This window comes from Thunnus albacares, chromosome 17 (genome assembly GCF_914725855.1).
Source record: "Thunnus albacares chromosome 17, fThuAlb1.1, whole genome shotgun sequence".
NCBI classification, from domain to species: domain Eukaryota; kingdom Metazoa; phylum Chordata; class Actinopteri; order Scombriformes; family Scombridae; genus Thunnus; species Thunnus albacares.
In genome coordinates this window covers 24,615,536-24,635,630 of record NC_058122.1, presented here as the reverse complement: position 1 = coordinate 24,635,630, position 20,095 = coordinate 24,615,536, and the positions used below count along the sequence as shown (strand labels likewise).

General features: G+C 40.2%; 2 protein-coding genes across 2 annotated transcripts; one reads left to right on the top strand and one right to left on the bottom strand.

Moving 5' to 3' along the window:
* Positions 1 to 545: 545 nt before the first annotated feature.
* On the top strand, positions 546 to 7,625 carry akt1s1 (AKT1 substrate 1 (proline-rich)). Its single transcript, XM_044330692.1, has 6 exons — positions 546 to 690; positions 1,186 to 1,964; positions 2,054 to 2,318; positions 2,397 to 2,480; positions 2,566 to 2,744; positions 5,592 to 7,625. The coding sequence occupies exons 2-6, from the start codon at positions 1,572 to 1,574 to the stop codon at positions 5,727 to 5,729; spliced, it is 1,059 nt and encodes a 352-aa protein (XP_044186627.1). The 5' UTR covers positions 546 to 690; positions 1,186 to 1,571; the 3' UTR covers positions 5,730 to 7,625.
* Positions 7,626 to 8,495: 870 nt separating this feature from the next.
* Positions 8,496 to 17,947, bottom strand: zgc:195001 (uncharacterized protein LOC567531 homolog). Its single transcript, XM_044330693.1, has 5 exons — positions 17,853 to 17,947; positions 11,855 to 11,881; positions 11,188 to 11,250; positions 10,325 to 10,464; positions 8,496 to 9,273 (listed from the first exon to the last, which is right to left on the bottom strand). Exons 1-5 carry the CDS (start codon positions 17,872 to 17,874, stop codon positions 8,869 to 8,871), a joined length of 657 nt encoding a protein of 218 aa, XP_044186628.1. The 5' UTR covers positions 17,875 to 17,947; the 3' UTR covers positions 8,496 to 8,868.
* Between the last annotated feature and the right edge of the window lie 2,148 nt (positions 17,948 to 20,095).

Below are 20,095 nucleotides of genomic sequence, written 5' to 3'. Positions count from 1 at the left end.
AGTGATGTGAAATTAACCTGAACTGACCACAACATACTCAGCTGCTACAGTTACATAATTCGAGGTAAAGATTAAACTGTCAAAACTATGGTGTGTTTTATCCACTTCCAGTAAATGAATAAGGTTATACAAATATGTATTTAGACTGAAAGCAGTTCATTTAAAGGACCAGTATGTACAACATAAGTGGATCTATATGCAGAAATGGAATATAATATTCATAAGTATGTTGTCATTAGTGTATAACCATCTTAACATAAGAATGTTATGCCATGACTGGTACAACTATCAAACTACAACACTACACTGTTTTACAGCTCAAAATTGTGAATAATTTCATCTTAAATGTGAATCTAACTAAATCTTACACACTGATCCTTTAAATCGGAAATATAATATCAATAATTAGGCTAGGCCTATATAATCCTGGGTTAGGGTTAGTGTTATTGTGCCACCCCCCCTTGCTGAGTTTAATTATCCGACACAAAAATTGCCTGTTCATCATCACTGCTTTTATTGTGAAATCCTTAACCGGAAAAAGCTGCTATCAATCACTGCTAGCTTGCCGCTGGTGAAGAGCTCTAGCTAGGGGAGAGAAACCGTGGGAGAAGGCAGAATACGTTTGATTAAAAATAAGTAAAGTTTGAGATCGATTAATACCTGGCAACGTGGAACAAAGAAACTGAACAGGTGGGTGAACGTCTCCCCTCGTTTCTGTAATTTATACTTCTCGGCTGGGCTCCTGCTAAAGCCTGAAAAATGGAGGTGAAATGTGGTTCCATCATGAGCAGGCTGCACACAACACTGAATAAACAACAAGATCAACAACAACAGCTGCAGCAACGGCAGCGACCGTGCAGAAAAGTCCTCGATATGCAGTTTTAAACTACGCAAAATCATATCTAGAAAGGATGGCATGTCTGTAAAGTGGATTCAACCGAGTGCATGGTCATAAGAAAGCTACAGTAGCTACAGTAGTTAGCATTGGTTTGGTGTCAAGCAGCTCATAGAGGTGGTGGGGGCTGCGACAATCTGAGGACAGATTTAGTTGATCCAGGTTGTGCTTATGTGTTTATCTGCATATATTTAAACGTGTGCAATCAGTCCTAATGGATAAACCTTACATAGAGAAGCAATTAGTGACAGTTAACCTTGATTTGTTTTTTTTTTATGTTTTAATTCCAGGTATCACCAGCAACTTGGCACCATCTCTTCTCTCCCCTGGCTCTCCAGTGTGTAAGGACATCACCCACTATATCATATCTTGAAGTCACCTTGTGCCTCTTTACCTGATTGATCAAAAATTCCCCCCCTTCTGCATCTTCACCAGTGCAAAAAAAAAAAATACACCAGCAAAACAGAAGATACAGATTTCAGCGATTTTGGGTAAAAGGAAAGCTACGCCGCCACAACGCAAAGAGCCACCAAAGTTCATATTCAAGTTTGGTGCCCTAACCATTATCCAAGCTTCTGATTAGTCTGAAACCTCTTCATCATTCATCAGCATCACTCAGTTCTTTCATCAGGTCAGTCCATTTAAAGAAAAGCTGTAAACACTTCTTAGCACCGTTATGGCCTCCATCAACCAGTCATCCGAACCCGAGATCCCAGACAACCACAAAGAAAGCTGGCTGGCACTACTTTCTGCTGCGGAAACGTATTGCCAAAAGTCTGGCTGCGACCTGGCCATCCTTACAGCGTGTAAGAAGTTCCGGTCGTCGGCCGGAGACGGAGATGGGGTGAGGAAACGGGAGAGCAGCAGTGCCTTTCCGAGGGAGGGGGATTTCTCCTATAATGTATGGGGTCAAGGGTTTCTCGCTGAGTCTGCACGCCGCTACATAGATGACATCGGCGTGCTGCACTCTACGACCATGCTAACAGCCCAAAGGCACACACGCCAGGCGGGGGGAGAGGGAGGAACCAAGCTGGTGGTTGACCTGACCTCTGACCCCGGACACAGGGGGGTGAGTGACCTGCCTGTGCTGCAAACTTTGTTGTGGTATTCATTCAAAAAAAAAAGCTCACATTCATAACGTGATTCTTTTGTTTTCAGAGCTTTACAGGGGACGGCGGGGTGGGCGGAGTCAGCCCCAATGGAAGATATTCCCAAAGCTACCCGTCAATCTACAGCTCAGGTGCTCCCGGGCAAGGCGGCGGGCAAAACGGTAACGGAGAACGGGAGCGGGAGAAGAGCGCGCTGGAGGCCACCGAGCAGGGGAGACAGAGATCTGGGATCGTGGATTTGGAAGAAGAATGTGAGGACGAGGAAGAGGAGGAGGACATGGATGAGAGGAGACCTTACGGGAACGAAAGCGCAGGTGAGGATTGATGTCGTTCATGTGTCGCTTTGACATGTGTTGACTCCGAGGGTTTACATCGTCGTCGTTCCGTTTCAGGCGTCTTCTCCATGGACGAGGACTCTCTGTCTCGCGACTGTGAGCCGTTTTTCGAGTCTGACGGCGAGGAGGAGAGCACCGATGGTAAGAATGTGATGTGCAGACGTGTGTGTGTGTGCGCCCGGATCCGTGGATTTCACATTTATTTATTTCTCTACCTGTGTCCCAGGCTCGTTGAGTGAGGACGCTCCTCCGCCCTCGCGCAGCATGGCCATGGGTCAGGCCGCGTACTCGTCCCGGCACGCCCACCCCATGGCTCTGGCCCGCTCTCTGCCCGTATCTGTGCCCGTGTGGGGATGCAGAGGAGGAAACAGAGCGGCTCCGGGAGACAGCAACAGCGGAGAACGGGTGAGCACGTATCATTTTTTTTTACACACAAGTACAAAGCTGGTGTACATGCGGAGATTACAAAGCCAGATTAGCGGGTAAACCAGCTGTCTTTGGGCTTAACTCAGATCTTCTAACCTTTGCCGCACGACTCGACTGCTTCAGCGCAGGTTCGTTTCAGAGGATCAAGTCAAAATGTGTGAACAAGCAGCAAGGGTTACAACTAATGATTATTTTCAACTGTTGATTATTTCCTCGAGTAATCTTTTTGTCTATAAAATGTCAGAAAACAATGAAAGAGCCCATAGTGATGTCTGATCAACAGTTTAAAGTCTGAGGAAATTTACTTTACTGTGATGCATGATGCAGAAAAGCTTCAAATCCTCATATTTGAGAAGCTGCAACCAGGAAATGTTTGGCATTTTTGCTGAAACAACAAAATGACTCATGAGTCATCATTGCAACAGGATCCTGACACGGACAAAAGTACTGAGTTAACAACAAAGTGACAGTTCATAAAGAGCAAGAGGGACATTTTTTATAGTTCAGCAGACACTTTGATTATCATGATAAATAATCAGTGATAGAAAGGGTTTAAAACAGGGTTTATAACAAACAGAGACATAACTTACCACACTAACAATGTCATGTTTCTGGTAACAAACAGGTTTTACTTGCATCTCTGCAACTCAGGATCTTTTTAGAATCAATGAGGTGATAATTGGATGTGTGAAGTTCACTAACTGTCACCTTTTATCGGGAAAAAAACTCTATACATGGGTAAGTAAGTAAATTATAAATGCACAACATTCAGTCTGATCAACCTAAGTTGATTAATGACTCTTCTTCAGGGTTTTTTTTATATCGTATCTGTAGTTTTCTGCTCCAGCAGTGAACAGTTTGTTATGTGCATTACTTCAAAAGAGCACACACTTTAGATAATAAATGGATCATCCATTCGGGTTATCTATTCATTTTCTCATAGTAGACTAAACATGTTGGAAATGCTGACCGTATTTAAAAAGGCTTATGTAATAATTCACACACTTATATTCGGGTATTATTCCTAGCTTTTCAACAGCTGTTCAAGTTAAGTAAATGGCGACAATTTTAATAATTGATTAATCTATTTGGTAATTTTTCAACCAAAAAACACAAAAAAATCATCTGGTTCCAGCTTTTCAAATGTGAAGATTTTCTACTTTTCTGTGTTTTATATCAATATAAAGTTAATATCTTTGAGTTGGTCGAATAAAACAAGATTTTCTCGGGTTCTGGGAAATTAATGGACAGATTTTCCATTATTATATTCCTGACATTTTCTAGAATAAAGGATTCATCGATTAATTGAAAAAATAATCGGTAGATTAAACTATAATGAAAACAATCGTTAGCTGCAGCCCTGATATGCATTTGAACTCGCTTAATATCAGAGGTATCACAGTTTCATCTGTTGTCATATTAACTTCCTGTTCTGTTGATGTTTCATGTATATAAGAACATGAACATGATCACAGCTGGAACGGTAATCTCAGAGTTAATCCAGGATTGTAACCAGAGGAGAACCAGACTAAAGGCGCCTTTAGACTGCATGACAACAACGATGGTGTAGGTTTATTATATGTCTCATTGTGTGAGACGCCTATAATAAAATCTTGTTCACAATCTGTGTCAGACTTTACGATATCAGCGCTACGATGTAAATAGAAAAACGCCATCAACTGGTCATCCATCTACATCGCTGACATGTTGGAAATGCAGCAAATTCACACAAACTTCTATTTCATTTCACCTTCATCGTTTTGGTTTTTGTGTGCCTTGGACGTATTAAGAATGAGTTTTCTTCCTAAACTTCATTCAAAAAACTGGACTTACTTAAAATTTCTGACTGTCAGATATTTCCCTCAGACTGTCTTCAGAGGCCAAAGCTCCAAACTGGTCGTCAGTGGACGTGTCTGACAGTGAGATTAAGGACACTGTTTTGAATTAATGACAAAAGATTTAACCATGTTCCTGTCACAGTTGACAGCACAGTGAAAAGGGCTTTAAGTTCAACTTGCTCTGTGGTACAGACCGCTGGTGCATCAATATGAAAACTCTAGTACTGACCTGTTATCACATAATTATTATGTTATAATTTTAAAAAAAGTGCTGCCGTGTATTATCGTCTTGAAATTCTGTCCATACCATATAACTAGTCACTAACAATCCTAAATCCAATCAAACAGTAACTAAATAAGACATGACACGGCTTTAATATCTTCTCTGATTCAGAATATCTGCACATATCAGCTGCAGATATTATTCTTTAATACATCTGAAAGCAAAATGGGTCAGCGGAAGCTTTCTGATGTGTCCTCCCATGACACGAGTGTCTGAATGTTTTTCCATCAAATAGACTTGTTAATTTAAGAATTAATTAAAAAAGAAATCTCACATATAATTGGTTTACACCATCTTAATTGAAATGCAGAAAACAGACATCCTGATTGTGAATCGGTAATTAAGCAGGCTGTTGTGTTTTGTTTTTATGTTGTTTTTTTTTTTTTTTGGTGTCAGTTGATCCTGACATATTTTATGCTGTCTAAAGACGAAGACAAAGAAACTATTCAGCTCTCAGTATTCTGATGCACCAACTAATGGCCACGACGGCTCCATCAGTTCATGTGACCGTTAAAGTGTGTGTGACATTTGTGTGAGGTCGTGCTGGGCAAATATTTTACAAGTAACATTTCAGAATGTCCAACACCATAAAAAATAACAGAATTGAGCAGAAAAACGAAGGAAGTTTTATTGAATTTTGTGTCTGTTTTGTATTTCCTCCTGTGCCGTGTTAACATACAGTCCCTGTATTTGTTTGTCCTTCAGGTGGGCTGTGCCGACCTGGAGCATATTGCTGCCAGTATGAAGGCCCTACTGGCCCCCGGAGCCACCGATGGGACAGAAATGTTTGGGGCCTTGCCTCGGCCCCGTCTCAACACAGGAGACTTCTCCCTCAAGCACTGAGAGAGAGAGAGAGAGAGAGAGAGAGCAAGAGAGAGCGAGAGAGAGAAAGAGAAAGGAATAAGAGCGAGAGAATAAGAGAGCAAAGGAAACGTGGAGAGAAGTTGTCGTGACAGGAGGCGACCTGGGTTGGCTGGCAGATGTGACGTTCAGTATGTGAAACGGTGTAAAAGCTAGTACCTCCATTTTATTTCTCATTAACCAAAATTAACGGCACATGCTTCGAGGAGTAATTGACAAAAAGAAATGTTGTTATGAACACTAATAACGTTCTCAACACTATACCTACCCACCTCATCACTACACATTTCACAGTACTAGCTACTACACGTCCCCCCCAACACTACATTAGGATTGGACCTCAAGATGTGCGCATTGTGACCCACAAGGACACTAAAACAGGGAGTTTAATAGTGTAACTGGCACGGGCGAATGTTACGAACCTTGAGTTTTTGGGAAGTTTGCCGTTTGGTCAAATTACCTGTGAAGTGATGAGAACTTTTAGGCGCCAGCTACCTGTACCCGGGTTGATTGATGTGTCCGGTTGCTCCATGCTAACTTTATAGCAGATGCTTTGTTGATTGATATTATTAGCGCTAAAGCTACTAATTCATTTATCAGCTTAGTTTATCATAAATGAAACCGTATGTGGCAAAATGTGGCATTTTGGTGTTGGAAACTTAAAGGTGCAGTGTGTAGGATTTAGTGGCATCTAGTGGTGAGTTTGCAGATTGCAACAAACTGGTTACCCCTCTCCTCACCCTCCCCTTCCAAGCATCTAGGAGAACCTACGGTGGCCACAAAACTCATGAAAAACACGAAAGGCCCTCTCTAGAGCCACTATTTGGTTTGTCTGTTCTGGGCTACTGTAGAAACGTGGCGGGCTTCCTGTACATATAAAGGCCTCAATGAAAACAACGATTCTCATTTTCTGGTGATTATACACTAATTAAAACATATTTATGAATATCATATTCCATTTAGGTCTGTTCTGGTAGATTCCACTAGATTCTACACACTGCACCTTTAAAGGTTTTTGGAAACATGATACAAAATTAGCTTAAAGGCTTAAACATGTGGGGGGAAAGCACTTATTTGTTTTCTTTCCAAGAATTAGATTAGAAGATGGATACCACTCTCATGTTTGTGCGTTGAGTTTGGAGCTAGAGCTCGTAGATGATTAGCTTAGCTTAGCCTAGCTTAGCTTAGCTCATCTTAAAGACAGGAAGCAGGAGGAAACAGGTAGCCTAGCCCTACCCAAAGTTCAAAAATATCCCTACCAGCACCTCTAGACTTCACTATTAACACATTGTTTAAATATACACAAACTGTTGTATAAAGATGTCAAGTTACGGTTTTATGGGACGTTACATGCAGTAAGTATTTCTTGATGAACAACAGTTAGCGTTAATCCATCCACCTAGCACTGCTTTGCAGCTGGCTATACTGCTGGTTGTCTTGTAACTTAATTGTGATGACAGCAAGACTTTTGTAGCTCACTGCACCTGGTTGCTGTTCGCCAAAAAATAGTTAAAGTACTCAACTTCCCCTTAGTAGCACACACTGTCGTTTTTACATTTCTGTTTGTGTACAGCTTAAACAAACAAGATATGTGTTAATTACTGATCTTTTGATGTGTTGGTAGGTGTATTTTTGAACTTTGGACAGATCCAGGTTAGCCGTTTTCCCTTTGCTTCCAATCTTTATGCTAAGCTAAGCTAAACTAAGCTAACTGTCTTCCAGCTCTAGCTCAATACTCAATGCACAAACATGAGAGTAGTATCGCTCTTCTCTTCTAACTCTTGGAAAGACGGCAAAAAGGAGAATTTCCCCAAATGTTGAACCATTTCTTGAATATTTGGAACTAGCAGGAGTGACATTACTGTATCTTTATTCATAGGAAGTCAAAACAGTGGATGACGGGATGCTTTTATTTCCATAAAGAAGATTCTGTATGTTATTTTTCACAAAACAATATTCCAAAAATTACATTATCTACATTTGTAAGGAGTTAATGGCATAAAATCTGTAACTCATCACTACTGTATGTCCCTGCCGTCATTTAGCACAGTATATACTGAAGTGTTAGCATGGAGGACTGGAGCCAGAGATCTCCCAGGACCACATGTGAGATTTCTGTCTGCATTGCTCCCATCGTTTAATGAGTAAGTTGATCAACAGGCCAGTTGTCACCCCCCCCCACCCCAAAAAAAAAAAAAAAATCAATCTAGTCCTAAAAAAGGGGTAAAAACTAGAGAAACGTCTGGCTTTACATGAAGCTTGGGGCTCTTCAAAATGTGAGTGGAGGACACCAGCACCTCCTTATAACATGCCTATTTGTACATTTACTTTTTGCCAACGAATGACTGACTGATAGAATGATTGTAAATCAATACTGAGTTATAGGGGATGGTATTGTTTTTCTGTTTTTTCTTTTTTTTTTTTTTTTTTTTTTTTGCTCCAGATATCTTGTTGAAATGATTGAATGAATGAGAAAGTGTGTGTATGAGAGAGAGAGAGAGAGAGAGAGAGATGGGTTGATTTTGAAAGGAGAAAAAAATGTCAATCTCTGACATTTCAAAAACAAATAAATGTTCCGTTAAGTACTTTTATGTTTCAAATAAAGGAGCAAACACCAAGAGAAAAGACTTCTTGTATGATTATGGGAACGTTTAAGGATGCAGTATTATTAGCAGCCACTAGATGGCCTCAGTGCTCTACTGTATATGAGAAGATACTCAGTAACACAGATACAATGGACGGCGTCAGTGTTTTTACACAATGGTTGAATTTATTGACTACATTTGGCACATAGAAAAAGATACAAGCACTCTAGCACATGCAAAGTCCTGTGTGTAAGGCTTTGCATGCTTTTCTAAGATAAATAAACTAAAATACACGACTAGATACACAATAGTAAATAAAATAGTTTGGTATTATCGGATATATATATATATATATGTGAAGCGAATAAGCTTCCCTCATGCGCCTGAGAAAGCAAACACAATCTATAAAGATGTCATCATGACACGCTTCAGTTCAGCTTTGCAGCTCCCCACACTTGTTCCCCAAACCTCCCGACACCTTCTTAAATTTACACTACTAGCCGCTCGTCTCCATGCATGCTAAACCTGCTGCTGTGTCACTGATCCTTTTTCCGAATAAGACAGTGCGAATTTGTGCCAACCCAAAACCCGGGGAAAATCTTCTCCTGGATGTTGACTTTGAACTTGTGAATGAGCCGCACCTCCTTCTCGCCTTCTCCCTCCACCAAGAGGAACTTGATGATGCCGGCGGGTTGGTCGACGTAGACGCCCATGCAGGAGGTCATGGGGAGCTGCACGTCCACGTTCTCGCCGTTGTGCCAGACTTGGTAGCAGGAGCCTGACCAGCCGACGCCCCAGGAGCCGCTGTTCTCCCCGAGGCCGCAGGGCCCTTCGTGGCCCTTCCTGGGTGAGCTCTCACCGACCACCCCGATCACCACCCAGCCGTCGTAGTCCACCTCCCAGTATCCTCGAGAGCCCAGCAGGTTCTCTTTACACAGGACCTAAAGGAGACAGGAAATAGGATGAGTTACTGTCCAGTTTAAGTCAAGTAAAAGATTTAGATAATATACTAAAGAACTGCACTGTGAGCACTGACAATGTGTTGTGAAATAACTGCAGGAGATAAACCAGGACCCCCAAATATGTGTATGAGGAGACCAGTGGTGAAAAGTAACTGGTGCATTTACTCAAGTACTGCACTTCAGTACACTACTGAAGTACTTTTACTCCACTTTATACGTCTACTCCCCTTCGTTTTAATAGGGAAATATTTTACTTTTTACTCAACTGCACTTACTTAACAGCTGTAGTTACTAGTTCCTCTCCACAGTACGATTTTACATCAAAAATATATCATAATCTTATAAAATATAATGCATTATAAAAGATTAGGATTTATCACTGGTTCCCAACCTTTTTGGCTTGTGACCCCGTACAAAGGAAGGGTGTCTACTTGGGGAGTTTTTAGAAGGTCAACCAAATAAGTATTTCTCATCTAAACTTCTTAGATAGTTTTCATTTAAATTAACCAGAAAAAGTCCCAAAAAACAACAAATACAAATATGTGTAGCAGAACTTTTTTCTCTTGCTACTCCATTCATCCCACGACCCCCCTCAGATTTATTTTATGACTTTTAGTTGTAGTTAAACGTAGCTCAAGTTTCTCAGGTCGGATTTAAAATGAGGGACAATTACTTGTAATGGAGTATTTCTACATGGTTTTATTGGCACTTTTACTTAATTAAAGGATGTGAGTACTTCTCCCACTACTGAAGGAGTCTAACATGAGTAATGAACTGAGGACATAAAATGATGTTTTAAAATCACAGCAATAAAGGCAGACAAGTAAACTGTGTTTGCATAAATTAAAACCTATTGTTAAATTAAAGGTATCAAACCTCTCCAAGCAACATGTGGATCTGTGTGACTGATTTAAAAGTCTTGGTTTGGCTGTGTGACACTGTTACTATTATTGAGACCAATGAAAATAAGACTGTAGATGTGATTAAACCCTGAATTCAGGTTGTTTCCTATGAGCATAGCCAGGCCTACCTGCGGTGAGTGTTCGTATCTCTCAGGTCTGGTGGGATACGGACAGACCGCATCTGAGGTACGAGCCACCTTGGCGCCGGCCTCTGAAATCCACAACAGTTTCTGTGCAGTTTTATCATCCATGGAGAGTGGGAACCAATCTGTATGAATAGAGAGAGAAAAATACAAGCAGAAAGTGGGAACTTAATGAGATTTTAACAAGATAATTCAAGTCAAGCACGGAAAAGCTGTAGATTAGGGTTAGGGGTAGGATTAGGGTTAACTTCCTGTTTAAGAATTTAAAATTGTGTATCTGGTTCTGAATCGAAATTCGAGATGTATGTTAAATTCATGTTTCAAATTGATTACCATTATAAGCAGTGATTGGATTATATTTTGTACCTAATTCAGGTATTCGCTAAAATACTGTATTAACAATCTGTATTTATTACAAAAGTACTTGTTGCTCCTTTAAATATAAAATTCTAAACTTTCTGTTTAATAGATTATCTTTTCTCTAAAATACATTTCCCTGCATTAGCATGTTGTCTAATTAACATAGATTGTTTGCTAGTTTGTGTTAATTGGTTGATTAACACATATGTTTAACATTATACATGGTACATTTACATTTAAATAGGCAGATTAAATACATAATGAAATGATAAAAGTACTGAAAATGGTATTCAATCTAGTTAAAAGGTTAAATGTTCATTAAATATGTAAATAAATTCAAAAAATCTGTCTTTAAGTGATGAACTCTTCATCCCTTATTTGTAATTAATTGATTTATTAACCTGTTAACTCTAACCTAAATGTAAATTTTCACTATTTAAATTATATATATATATATATATATATATATATATATAAGAGAGGCTTACATTTCATGAAGTCTGCCCTGGTGGTTGGTTCAGGGATATTTGGCTCATATGGAGGTCGCTTTTCTGAGGTGATGGACAGGAAAGATAAAAAGATAACAAGAGAATGAAATGCATTAAACTTTATCATGAATGGTTTATCAAATTTACATGACAACATCTATTTAATTTAAAGGATTAGGCCGGCGATTTTCTATATTTTTATTATTGTCAACAAGTACTACTACCACTACTTGCAAGTATTGTGTGTGTATCCAAAGTCTGATATATCTTATTCCTCTGTGCCATAGACCTCCAAGAGGTTGTGATACGTAGCACAACAAGCTAGTGAAGCTCTGTAAGCCTTACACACAACTACTGTCTGGAGACTGAAAATGTGATCGCTGTTTTTAGTCTTTGGAGCCATTTCTAAACAAACTAATGTGGCTGTAATCTTCATAATGAAGGAACGTATCACCCATGGCATCCATGTGGCTCACAGATGCCTTTTTAATAGTTTTTGGACAACAATAGAGGTCTATGGCACAGATGAATAAGATATATCAGGCTCACAATACTTGTAAGTAGATCAGTCCGTTTTCAAAATATTGAAAATCGCCAACATTATCCTTTAATGAATGGATCTTATTATCATTTGGTGATTTACAAGGCACCCCGTGTTGCTCTTTACCTTCTGCAGCACCGTTGTTTTTTCTTCCTGTAAAAGAAAAAAGATGATGTGTCATTTAACTGAAATCTGTCCCAGTGTGTGTATATGACAAAGAGATACTTTAAATAGGACGTGATTTATAAAGCCCTCTCTTGGCAGATTCTTCTCATATTGGCACGTATGACAAAGAATTTAAATTCACAACACCGTTCAGGGGGGGTGGCATCGACAAGTAAACTCCAGCCAGCTACTTAAAACCATCTCATCTTTCTCTCCCTCCATCAATACCTCTGTCAGGCCACCATTCATCTACGGTAAATCTCCTGCTGCTCTCAACATACAGTAGATCACAGAGAAGTATGTGTGCGATGTCAGCTTAGCACTGATTCATGAAGTTTTTCCCCGGGCCCGCCAAGGTTTAGATTTCAACGTAAGGAATGCAGAGGCCCAAAGCATTCAACAGTGAAGGACACACACCATGGCCACTGACAGCGAGGAGTCTCTCGTCCTAAGAATATACTTTCTGTATGATGCTGTTACTTCACACCGCCGAGGGCATGTTTGTCATGTCGTGGGCTGGTGTGTAATCTCTGTTCGTTTGTTCCACCTCCAGTCGGTGAGTCACACCGAGTCCTCTGACATTCATAGAAAACTGTGATCCAATTCTGGCCCCGATCTGGTCATCCGTCACCGCTCTGCGTGGGTCATCTGCGCTCAAGTTACCGTTTCTCAGATTTCACACACAGACAACTAACTCCTCATCATTCTTACTCACCTATCAGAACGTTACGTAGATTTGTGTGTGTGTGTCCTTTGCTATTGCCAAATTTAGACAGAACAACCTCAATTTTCCTCTGATTCCATATATGGCTGCTTCTTGTAGCTCATGGTTGTGTAGTTAATGCATTTGTAGGCATGAGAAAAAGGCCTTCTCTGCTTAAAATGAGACATATTTGCTTTTACATAACCTTAACCACCAGTTTTGCACAAACATTTCCAATTTAATGTCAGAAAATATAACATATATCATCATAGAATATCTTTGGCTTGTGGATTGTTGGTCAGGATAAAAAAAAAAAAAAGACATTTCAGGTTGCATCTTGGGCTTTTGGAAACATTGATCAACATTTTTCACCATTTCCTGACATTTTAAATATCAAAAGACAAATGGCTCAATCAAAAGAATAGAAAGAAAGAAAGAATCAACAGGTTAATCGATAATGAAAATAATAATTAGTTGCAGCTCTATAAGACACAAGACACAAGTTTTTATGGCTACTCCATTTCTTGTTTTTTGTCTTATTTTTGGGAACTTAAGCATCCACATTACAATTTAAAATAAAAATCTGTACGTTATAACAAAGATTAACCATTTGCTAGAGAATTTATAGACGACTAACTGCTTCAATTTGTATTCTTAATGTACTGGTTTGTTTTGTCATTGACTCGATATCTTCAGTATGCAGAATGGAAGTAGATAAAATCAGGATAAAATACCATCTGATACAGCTTTTTACCCTTGACGCTGAGTTTTGTGACAGTGTTGGAAGAAGTACTCAGATATTTTACTTAATAGATAATATCACATTGTAGAAATACTCTGTTATTATGTATTTGCATCAAATTATACTTAAAGTACCAAATGTAAGAATAATCATTATACAGAATGGCCCATTTCAGGATAATATACATTATATATACTGGATTATAATTATTCACACATTAATGTGTACATTTCTAATGTCGCAGCTGAGTAGGTTGGGGCTAATTTTAACTCCTTGATATTCTGCTGGGTATCTTAATTTATAAAAATACATCAGAATTCATTAGTTGATTATACTTTATATAAGTAATATGAATCTGCTAAGTAACTAAATCTGTCAAATAAATGGAGAGAAGTAAAATTCTTTATTTCCTTGGTTAAACTAACAACTAAAAGACATCTGAATGTGGCTCCAAGTAGACACTCCTTTGATGTAAAGGGTCATAAACCACCACTGGTATAGCTTAATCTGTTATGATGCACTCTATTTTATAAGATTATGATATGTTTTATGCTGTAAAATCTTGAGTGCGGTAGGGTAAAAAGTACAATATTTGCCTCCAAAATGTTGTGGAGTCGAAGTATAAAGTTGCGTAAAAGTGCAAAAAGTGCAAAATTAATCCTACAAGCACTTAAAAATTGTACAGAGGTAAAGTACTTCAGTAAATGTGCTTTTGACTTTTGCACATGAGAAGACGTCAATCACCACATTACATTTCCATCATTGTAAAAGCCCTATTATAGCACTAATCTGACTTTCCAGTAACCTTAGTTTAACATGATCTGTCTGATAAACGAGTTAACATCTGGTTTTAGCTGAATTTAATGGAAGGAAGATCTGTTTGCTTACTTATGAAACACCAACAGAAATTCACGCAGTAAACACTGAACGTATGACTGGAACATTAAAGATTGAAAAGGAATCCAGGAACCCTTTTCACCAAACACGCAAGATCCAATTTACAACAAGAGATAAATTCCTCTTGTATTGATTTTGACATGTTTAACTAATCAAATAGAACCCCTGTGCATGGAGATGTGAGAGGAAAGTGGGACTCTACTATTACTGACTACTGACATGAAACAGGCCTGAGATCTGTTGATTGGATGCAACTTTTAGTGATTTTATCATTGCGTCATGCTTCAATTTTATGCATAACACTGTATTTGTGTTATATACTATTTATAATTTGAGTCATTTTGTATTTCTGCATGTCCATGCTCCATTGTGTCTTATGTTTTGTGAATATTTGGACAAGTGTGTTATGTGTAGGTTGTTTTATGACAGAATACAATAGATCGGCCTTTTATATGGTCGTAATCACATAAAATAAATGCAGTGAATGCCTTTTTTTCTTTTACTCTAACTGTGCTGACACCCACGTGCAAGAAGAGCAGAGTCAGCTCTTTGAGCTGGGACGGCCGATCCCGAACACATGGCTGAGCCCGAGGAAACATAACCTCCACAGCATGAATGACCCTCAGTCAGGGAAGACGCCAGCAGCATGTCAACCAGACGGACTTATGGGAGCCCGGTATAACATCTGCAAACATCGGATGCGAGTGAGAGGGATGGCGTCGCTTTCCCTGAAGTGTGCTGGCCTGTGATACTTTCAAATGTGGCTGAAGAGCAGAGATCAATCACTCTTCCTTGAATGACTAAAATACTGTGTATCATTAGGGGCTGTAATTAAAATCCTAAATATATACAGAATTACTGTTACGCAGGAGACTATTATGTTGAATACAATTACTTGACTAAAGCCACTAACACCAGAAAATTTGATAATTGAATGGGCATGCAGAAATATGAATTGGACTCTACTGAGGCTTAGGATCCAATTACAGACCAGATATCAGTTTGGATATTCTCCACGTGTCAGCAGCAAGCCTGTATGACTTCAGAGGAAAGTGTACATACATTATTAGCGGGTGTACATAACGCTGATGAACAGCAGATGAACAGAGGGGTTTGGCAAGACGGAGAGGGATAGAGTGAAGGTCATGTAGCCTTCGTTGGAAATTGGTAGAGCAGAAAGACGCCGGTGACAGATCACTTCATCTGTCTTTCTCCTCCTCCTTCCCCCGATCTCTCCCGTAAAGTAACACAGCAGGTGAGACACGGACATGATGGAAGAACAGCCTCGTGGAATAATGCCAGGCTCATCATGGCATTAAGAGGAATTACTGAGGAAAGATTAGAGGACAGATGTCTGGGGGAAGAGGTGGGGGGGATGCTACACTGTAAATAAATTCATCTTCAAATCTATAAGATGATTCTATCTGATGGAAATGAAACGAGCACCTCGAGTAACCTTGGAGTGAGATATCAAGGCTGGCAGTATTTGGGTGGGGGGTGATGGGAGATATGCCAGCTCTCTGGCTCCGATGTGGAGGTTAAACCCCCCCCCCCCCCCCCCGCCCCTCCGCAGAGGCCGGTCCACGCTCAACGGGATCAACAGGAAAACCCCAGAGAGATAAACAGATACTCAAAAAGATTGATGACTTGACATCACAGCAATAGAGACATGCACAAGATGGAGTGGGATGCTAGAGAGAGGTGTGAGGCATAAAATATTTAAGGGCACAGGGACCATAAAAAAAAGACACCTCATCAATCAGGTCGGGATGAATATCACGGTGAAGTTGCTATTTCTCAAGAGGAGTTTGAGCAAAACGTGTCAGGTAACTGAGTTGGATATATAAGTGTGTTTAACTTCAAAAGGATCTTCAGTGAGGTAAATCCGTGTTGGATTTTGGTACGGATCCACATCAATGACGCCATACAAAACACCAGATTCGTCCTTTCTGAGCGCATGTTTAAATGAGTGGACAGCTCAGCAGGGGAGGCCCTGCCCAAAAGGTCAACACCGGATCTCCTGACGCTCCATGAAGACTGTTTGCTTTGGACGTTGGTGAGGTAGACTTTTTCCCCCTCTCCAGATTCCCCGCTCAGTGGGACAGAGCTACATTATCTGCGCGATCAGATTCGAAACATCCCACTGAGACGGCGAGATCAGAAGAGGCGCCGATAGTGAGAAGAGGAGGGGGTGGGAGAGAGATAGAGAGATGAGCGGAGGTGGCGTGGGTCCAGACTCATCCCTCTGGTTTCCTGTCAAGCGTCAAGACTCCTTGGCTGGAGGCCCTGCGGATGATGATGAGCGCACATTTGAGATGCAGAGCCAGATGGATGTAAGTTTTTGGAAGAAGGATTCTGCTTAAAAGGAAGAATTCAGGAGGTTTTTTAAAGGGCTGATAGAAGAAGAAATGGGACTGATTTGTAAAAGCTGAATGTTATTCAATCACGTCAAACTTATTTGGATGCATCAAACATTAGATAATCACATCGGCTCTTTAGACTTGCCATATTTCACACTAATTCAATCTTTCAGTGGTGGTGACTAAACCTTTGATGGTACTAAATCCTTAAGGAGAAGTCAGAGTGCACAGGCCAGGGACGCCACATGTTACATAATGGCAGAATCAAACAGCCATAAATAAAAACCGAGATTGGGACTTGAATTACAGCACTGTACAGCATTTCACACTTCATTACTGTAGCTGCCAGAGGAGGGATTAGTAACATTTGGGCCGAGTTGGGGAGGGGGGGGGGGGGGAGCCTCCCGATGGGAGTTGTCTGAGCTGTGGAAGCTGTTATGGAATGGGAAACACTGAGTATTAGAAATATCCCAAAGCGGCAAAAGGGGCCGACGAAAGATTTTAATAAGAAGCGAACTACCTGTTGTAGCGAGAAAGGGAGAGTAAGCAAGCATGCTGAGACAGGTGCATAGGGAGGGGACAGACAGAAATACGAGCTCTGAAATTGCAGAAGAGCCAGCGACATAGAAGGGAACTCAGCAAGCGACGGCGCAAGTGTAGACGAAACCGTAATCGCCCCGAGGGAGAGACTCTTCATGCGCAATGATGACATGATTAATGAGCCAGAGAGAAAACTGGCAGAATCCAAGGTGAGGAAGGATGTTTGGCAGCGACCTGATTTACAGGGATGGTCAGAATGAGGTAACTTAACCACATCCAATAAACAACATATGAAAGACATAATCAAGTGGTAATGAAACCCCGGTGACAAGCTATAAATCAAGTTCTATCTGCTCAAGCTGTGGCACACTTGGAGTGGAATAAAAATATAATATGTGCACGGTTCACCTGTGTCTGTAGATGACATGATTATTCGTGTTATCTGAATGTGAAGCTTTTAAAAATTGCGATACACAGATAAATAAAAAAGGAAATGTGAGTTAAGAGAGGCCACAAGTGTGGAAAACATCAGACCTGCCAAAATCTGACTTACAGAATTACAAAAAAAAGACTTTTAAATACAACTTACCTGCATTTTATTTGATGTAGTAACAAAAGTTGGTTGTAAAATGACAAACAGGTGGTGCTTTCACTCTCACGCCACATGGTTTAATGTCCCTCACAGAGGCTCAGGTGAGGCGAGGATGGTTTTCTTACCTGCTTTCTTGGGGACGGGCATGATTCCCTTTGGCGTTCGCTCGGCGTTGATTGGAATCAAACTGACGGGGTCTTGTGATAGTGCCTGTGCATCTCTGGAGGATCGCTTTTATTAACTTCCAAATGAGCGGGGAGGAGGAGGAGGGGGCAGAAAATGAGCAAGGAGGAGGGAATATGCATATGTTTTGGTTGTATGTGACAGTTACCCCAAAGGGACGGTCCTGTCACATGAAACTCTCCCGATCCCTTTCTGGGGATCAGTTGGAGACAAGCGAATACCAAGTATGTCCCAAGTATGCATGCTCATTTACATACACATGGACCGAGCATGTGTGTGTGTGTGAGGTACAGTACATACCCCGGATCTAACAAACACATTCACGAAAGGACATAAACACATTACGATGAATGGAAAGATGATGATGTAACCACTTGGAGTCAAAGATGGCGCCTACATCTATATTTCTAGACATTTTGGTGCCTGAATTCATATATGAAATTGTGCTTTATTTGTCACCTTACATGACAAACCTTGACCCAAGACAAAAAAATAAACAACTAGTGAGCATCTTAAATGGACCCTGACACAAGGTATAGGTGTTTGTTTCTGTATAAAGAGTGTGGGCAGTCAGTATCTAAGATGGCAGCCAGCTACTCGTTGGGGAGCTGTCGTCAATCCCAGATCCCATCAATCAGCGGCTGCTGTAAGTGCACTGCGCTGCCAGAGAACTTGAGGCAAAGTGTGTACTGAACCGCCGGTGTGGTCAGAGCTTGAAAATAACAGCTTTTAACGGTCGGCTGTGTGAGTAGATGTTGCTGACGTTGCTTTACAGTCGTCTCAAATGACCGCTTTTAATTGGACGTGGATTAATTAGTTAGGAGAACTTTAAAGTCTGTCGTTTGGACAATATTTTGGCTTTTATCTCCCATATTTTATACCTGAACAGTCCTTAAATCTGAATCTTTTTTAGTAATTAAATATTCAAGTAGTTTATTTTACTTGTTTGGATCGATTTCCATCTTTTACTTCTTGTAGTTAATGTTGTAGGGAAGTAAAGCTGCAATAAAATAGTAAATCTGCTGATGTAATAAAGTCATTTAAAGTATTTTTTTCACTTATCTGCTCATGTCTGTCTCTGCTCTCCCATAAATGAATATGAAGCCGTTAATTAGAGCTGAAATCTTCAGTCAATTAATTCATTAGTTGATTGACAGAAAATTGATAGTCAGCTGTTGCTAAAATGCTAAACTCGCTGCTTTTCTTTGTGTTAAATAATGGTGAACTGAATAATTTTAGGTTCTGGGGGGTCAGGAGCCCAAATGAACATAGAAACAGGTTTTTCTTGCTGTAATCATCCCTCCTGTTTATACTGACTATTAGAAAATCCCCTTCCAAATGTGTTCACAATGTAAGTGATGGGGGACAAAATCTACAGTCCTTGTTTTGAGTAAAAACGTGTCCGCCATCTGAGTTAGTCAAATAAAGTTGACATCTTCCACAGTTACAGTACAGTTATTGTAAAAGAATCCTCAACGGACAGTGTTTTCTTGTTCAGCTGCAATGGAAGGATCGAACAAGAAGGGAGAGTTTGGCACTAAAAAGGTAGAAACTTTGAAAGATATCGACTTTTTGCAGAGAAGCAGGACTGTGGATTTTGTCCTCCATCACTTTCATTGTAAGTGCATTATGAAGAGATCTTCTAATGGTCAGTATGAACAGGAGGAAAGATTACAGCAAGAAAAACATGTTTCAATGTTCATTTTGGGCACCTGACTTGAAAAACTGGGAACCTATCCTTTAAGAAATTGTGATGAGCACTTTTCACCATTTACTGACATTTTACAGATAGAAATAAAAGTCAGTTAACAGCCCCACATTTATAAGTTTGCATAATAGTATTGCAATAATCTCAGACTTTGATCCTTTAAAGTGGACAAATGTGACAATGCAGAGTGATTATCAGGAAGCAACAATGTGATTTCAGGCAATAGGACGTAATCATCTAAGGTGTTCATACTAAAAACTCTTGTTGTCAGCGACCAAAGACATTAATAAACATTTACATAATGTTTAAAAGCTGACATTTAGTGGTATTCCACCTATAGACAGTAAGCTATTCCACGTGCGAGTCCTCACACTCTCTCTCCGGATCTTGCCTGGAGGGGTTTTCCTTAATTGGCGCGCCTTAATTGATCCAACTTAATAGGAAATAACTCTGTCAGGAGAAAGTATCTCCCTGAAC

Bases quoted from the DNA above. Each gene is read 5' to 3' on its own strand.
- akt1s1 (XM_044330692.1), top strand. From the start codon at position 1,572: ATGGCCTCCATCAACCAGTCATCCGAACCCGAGATCCCAGACAACCAC. The intron at 2,319-2,396 runs GTGAGGATTGAT...GTTCCGTTTCAG, and splicing joins TTACGGGAACGAAAGCGCAG to GCGTCTTCTCCATGGACGAG. The intron at 2,745-5,591 runs GTGAGCACGTAT...TTTGTCCTTCAG, and splicing joins ACAGCAACAGCGGAGAACGG to GTGGGCTGTGCCGACCTGGA.
- zgc:195001 (XM_044330693.1), bottom strand. From the start codon at position 17,874: ATGCCCGTCCCCAAGAAAGCAG. The intron at 11,251-11,854 runs GTAAAGAGCAAC...CCATCACCTCAG, and splicing joins AAACAACGGTGCTGCAGAAG to AAAAGCGACCTCCATATGAG. The intron at 9,274-10,324 runs GTAGGCCTGGCT...TGTCTCCTTTAG, and splicing joins GATACGAACACTCACCGCAG to GTCCTGTGTAAAGAGAACCT.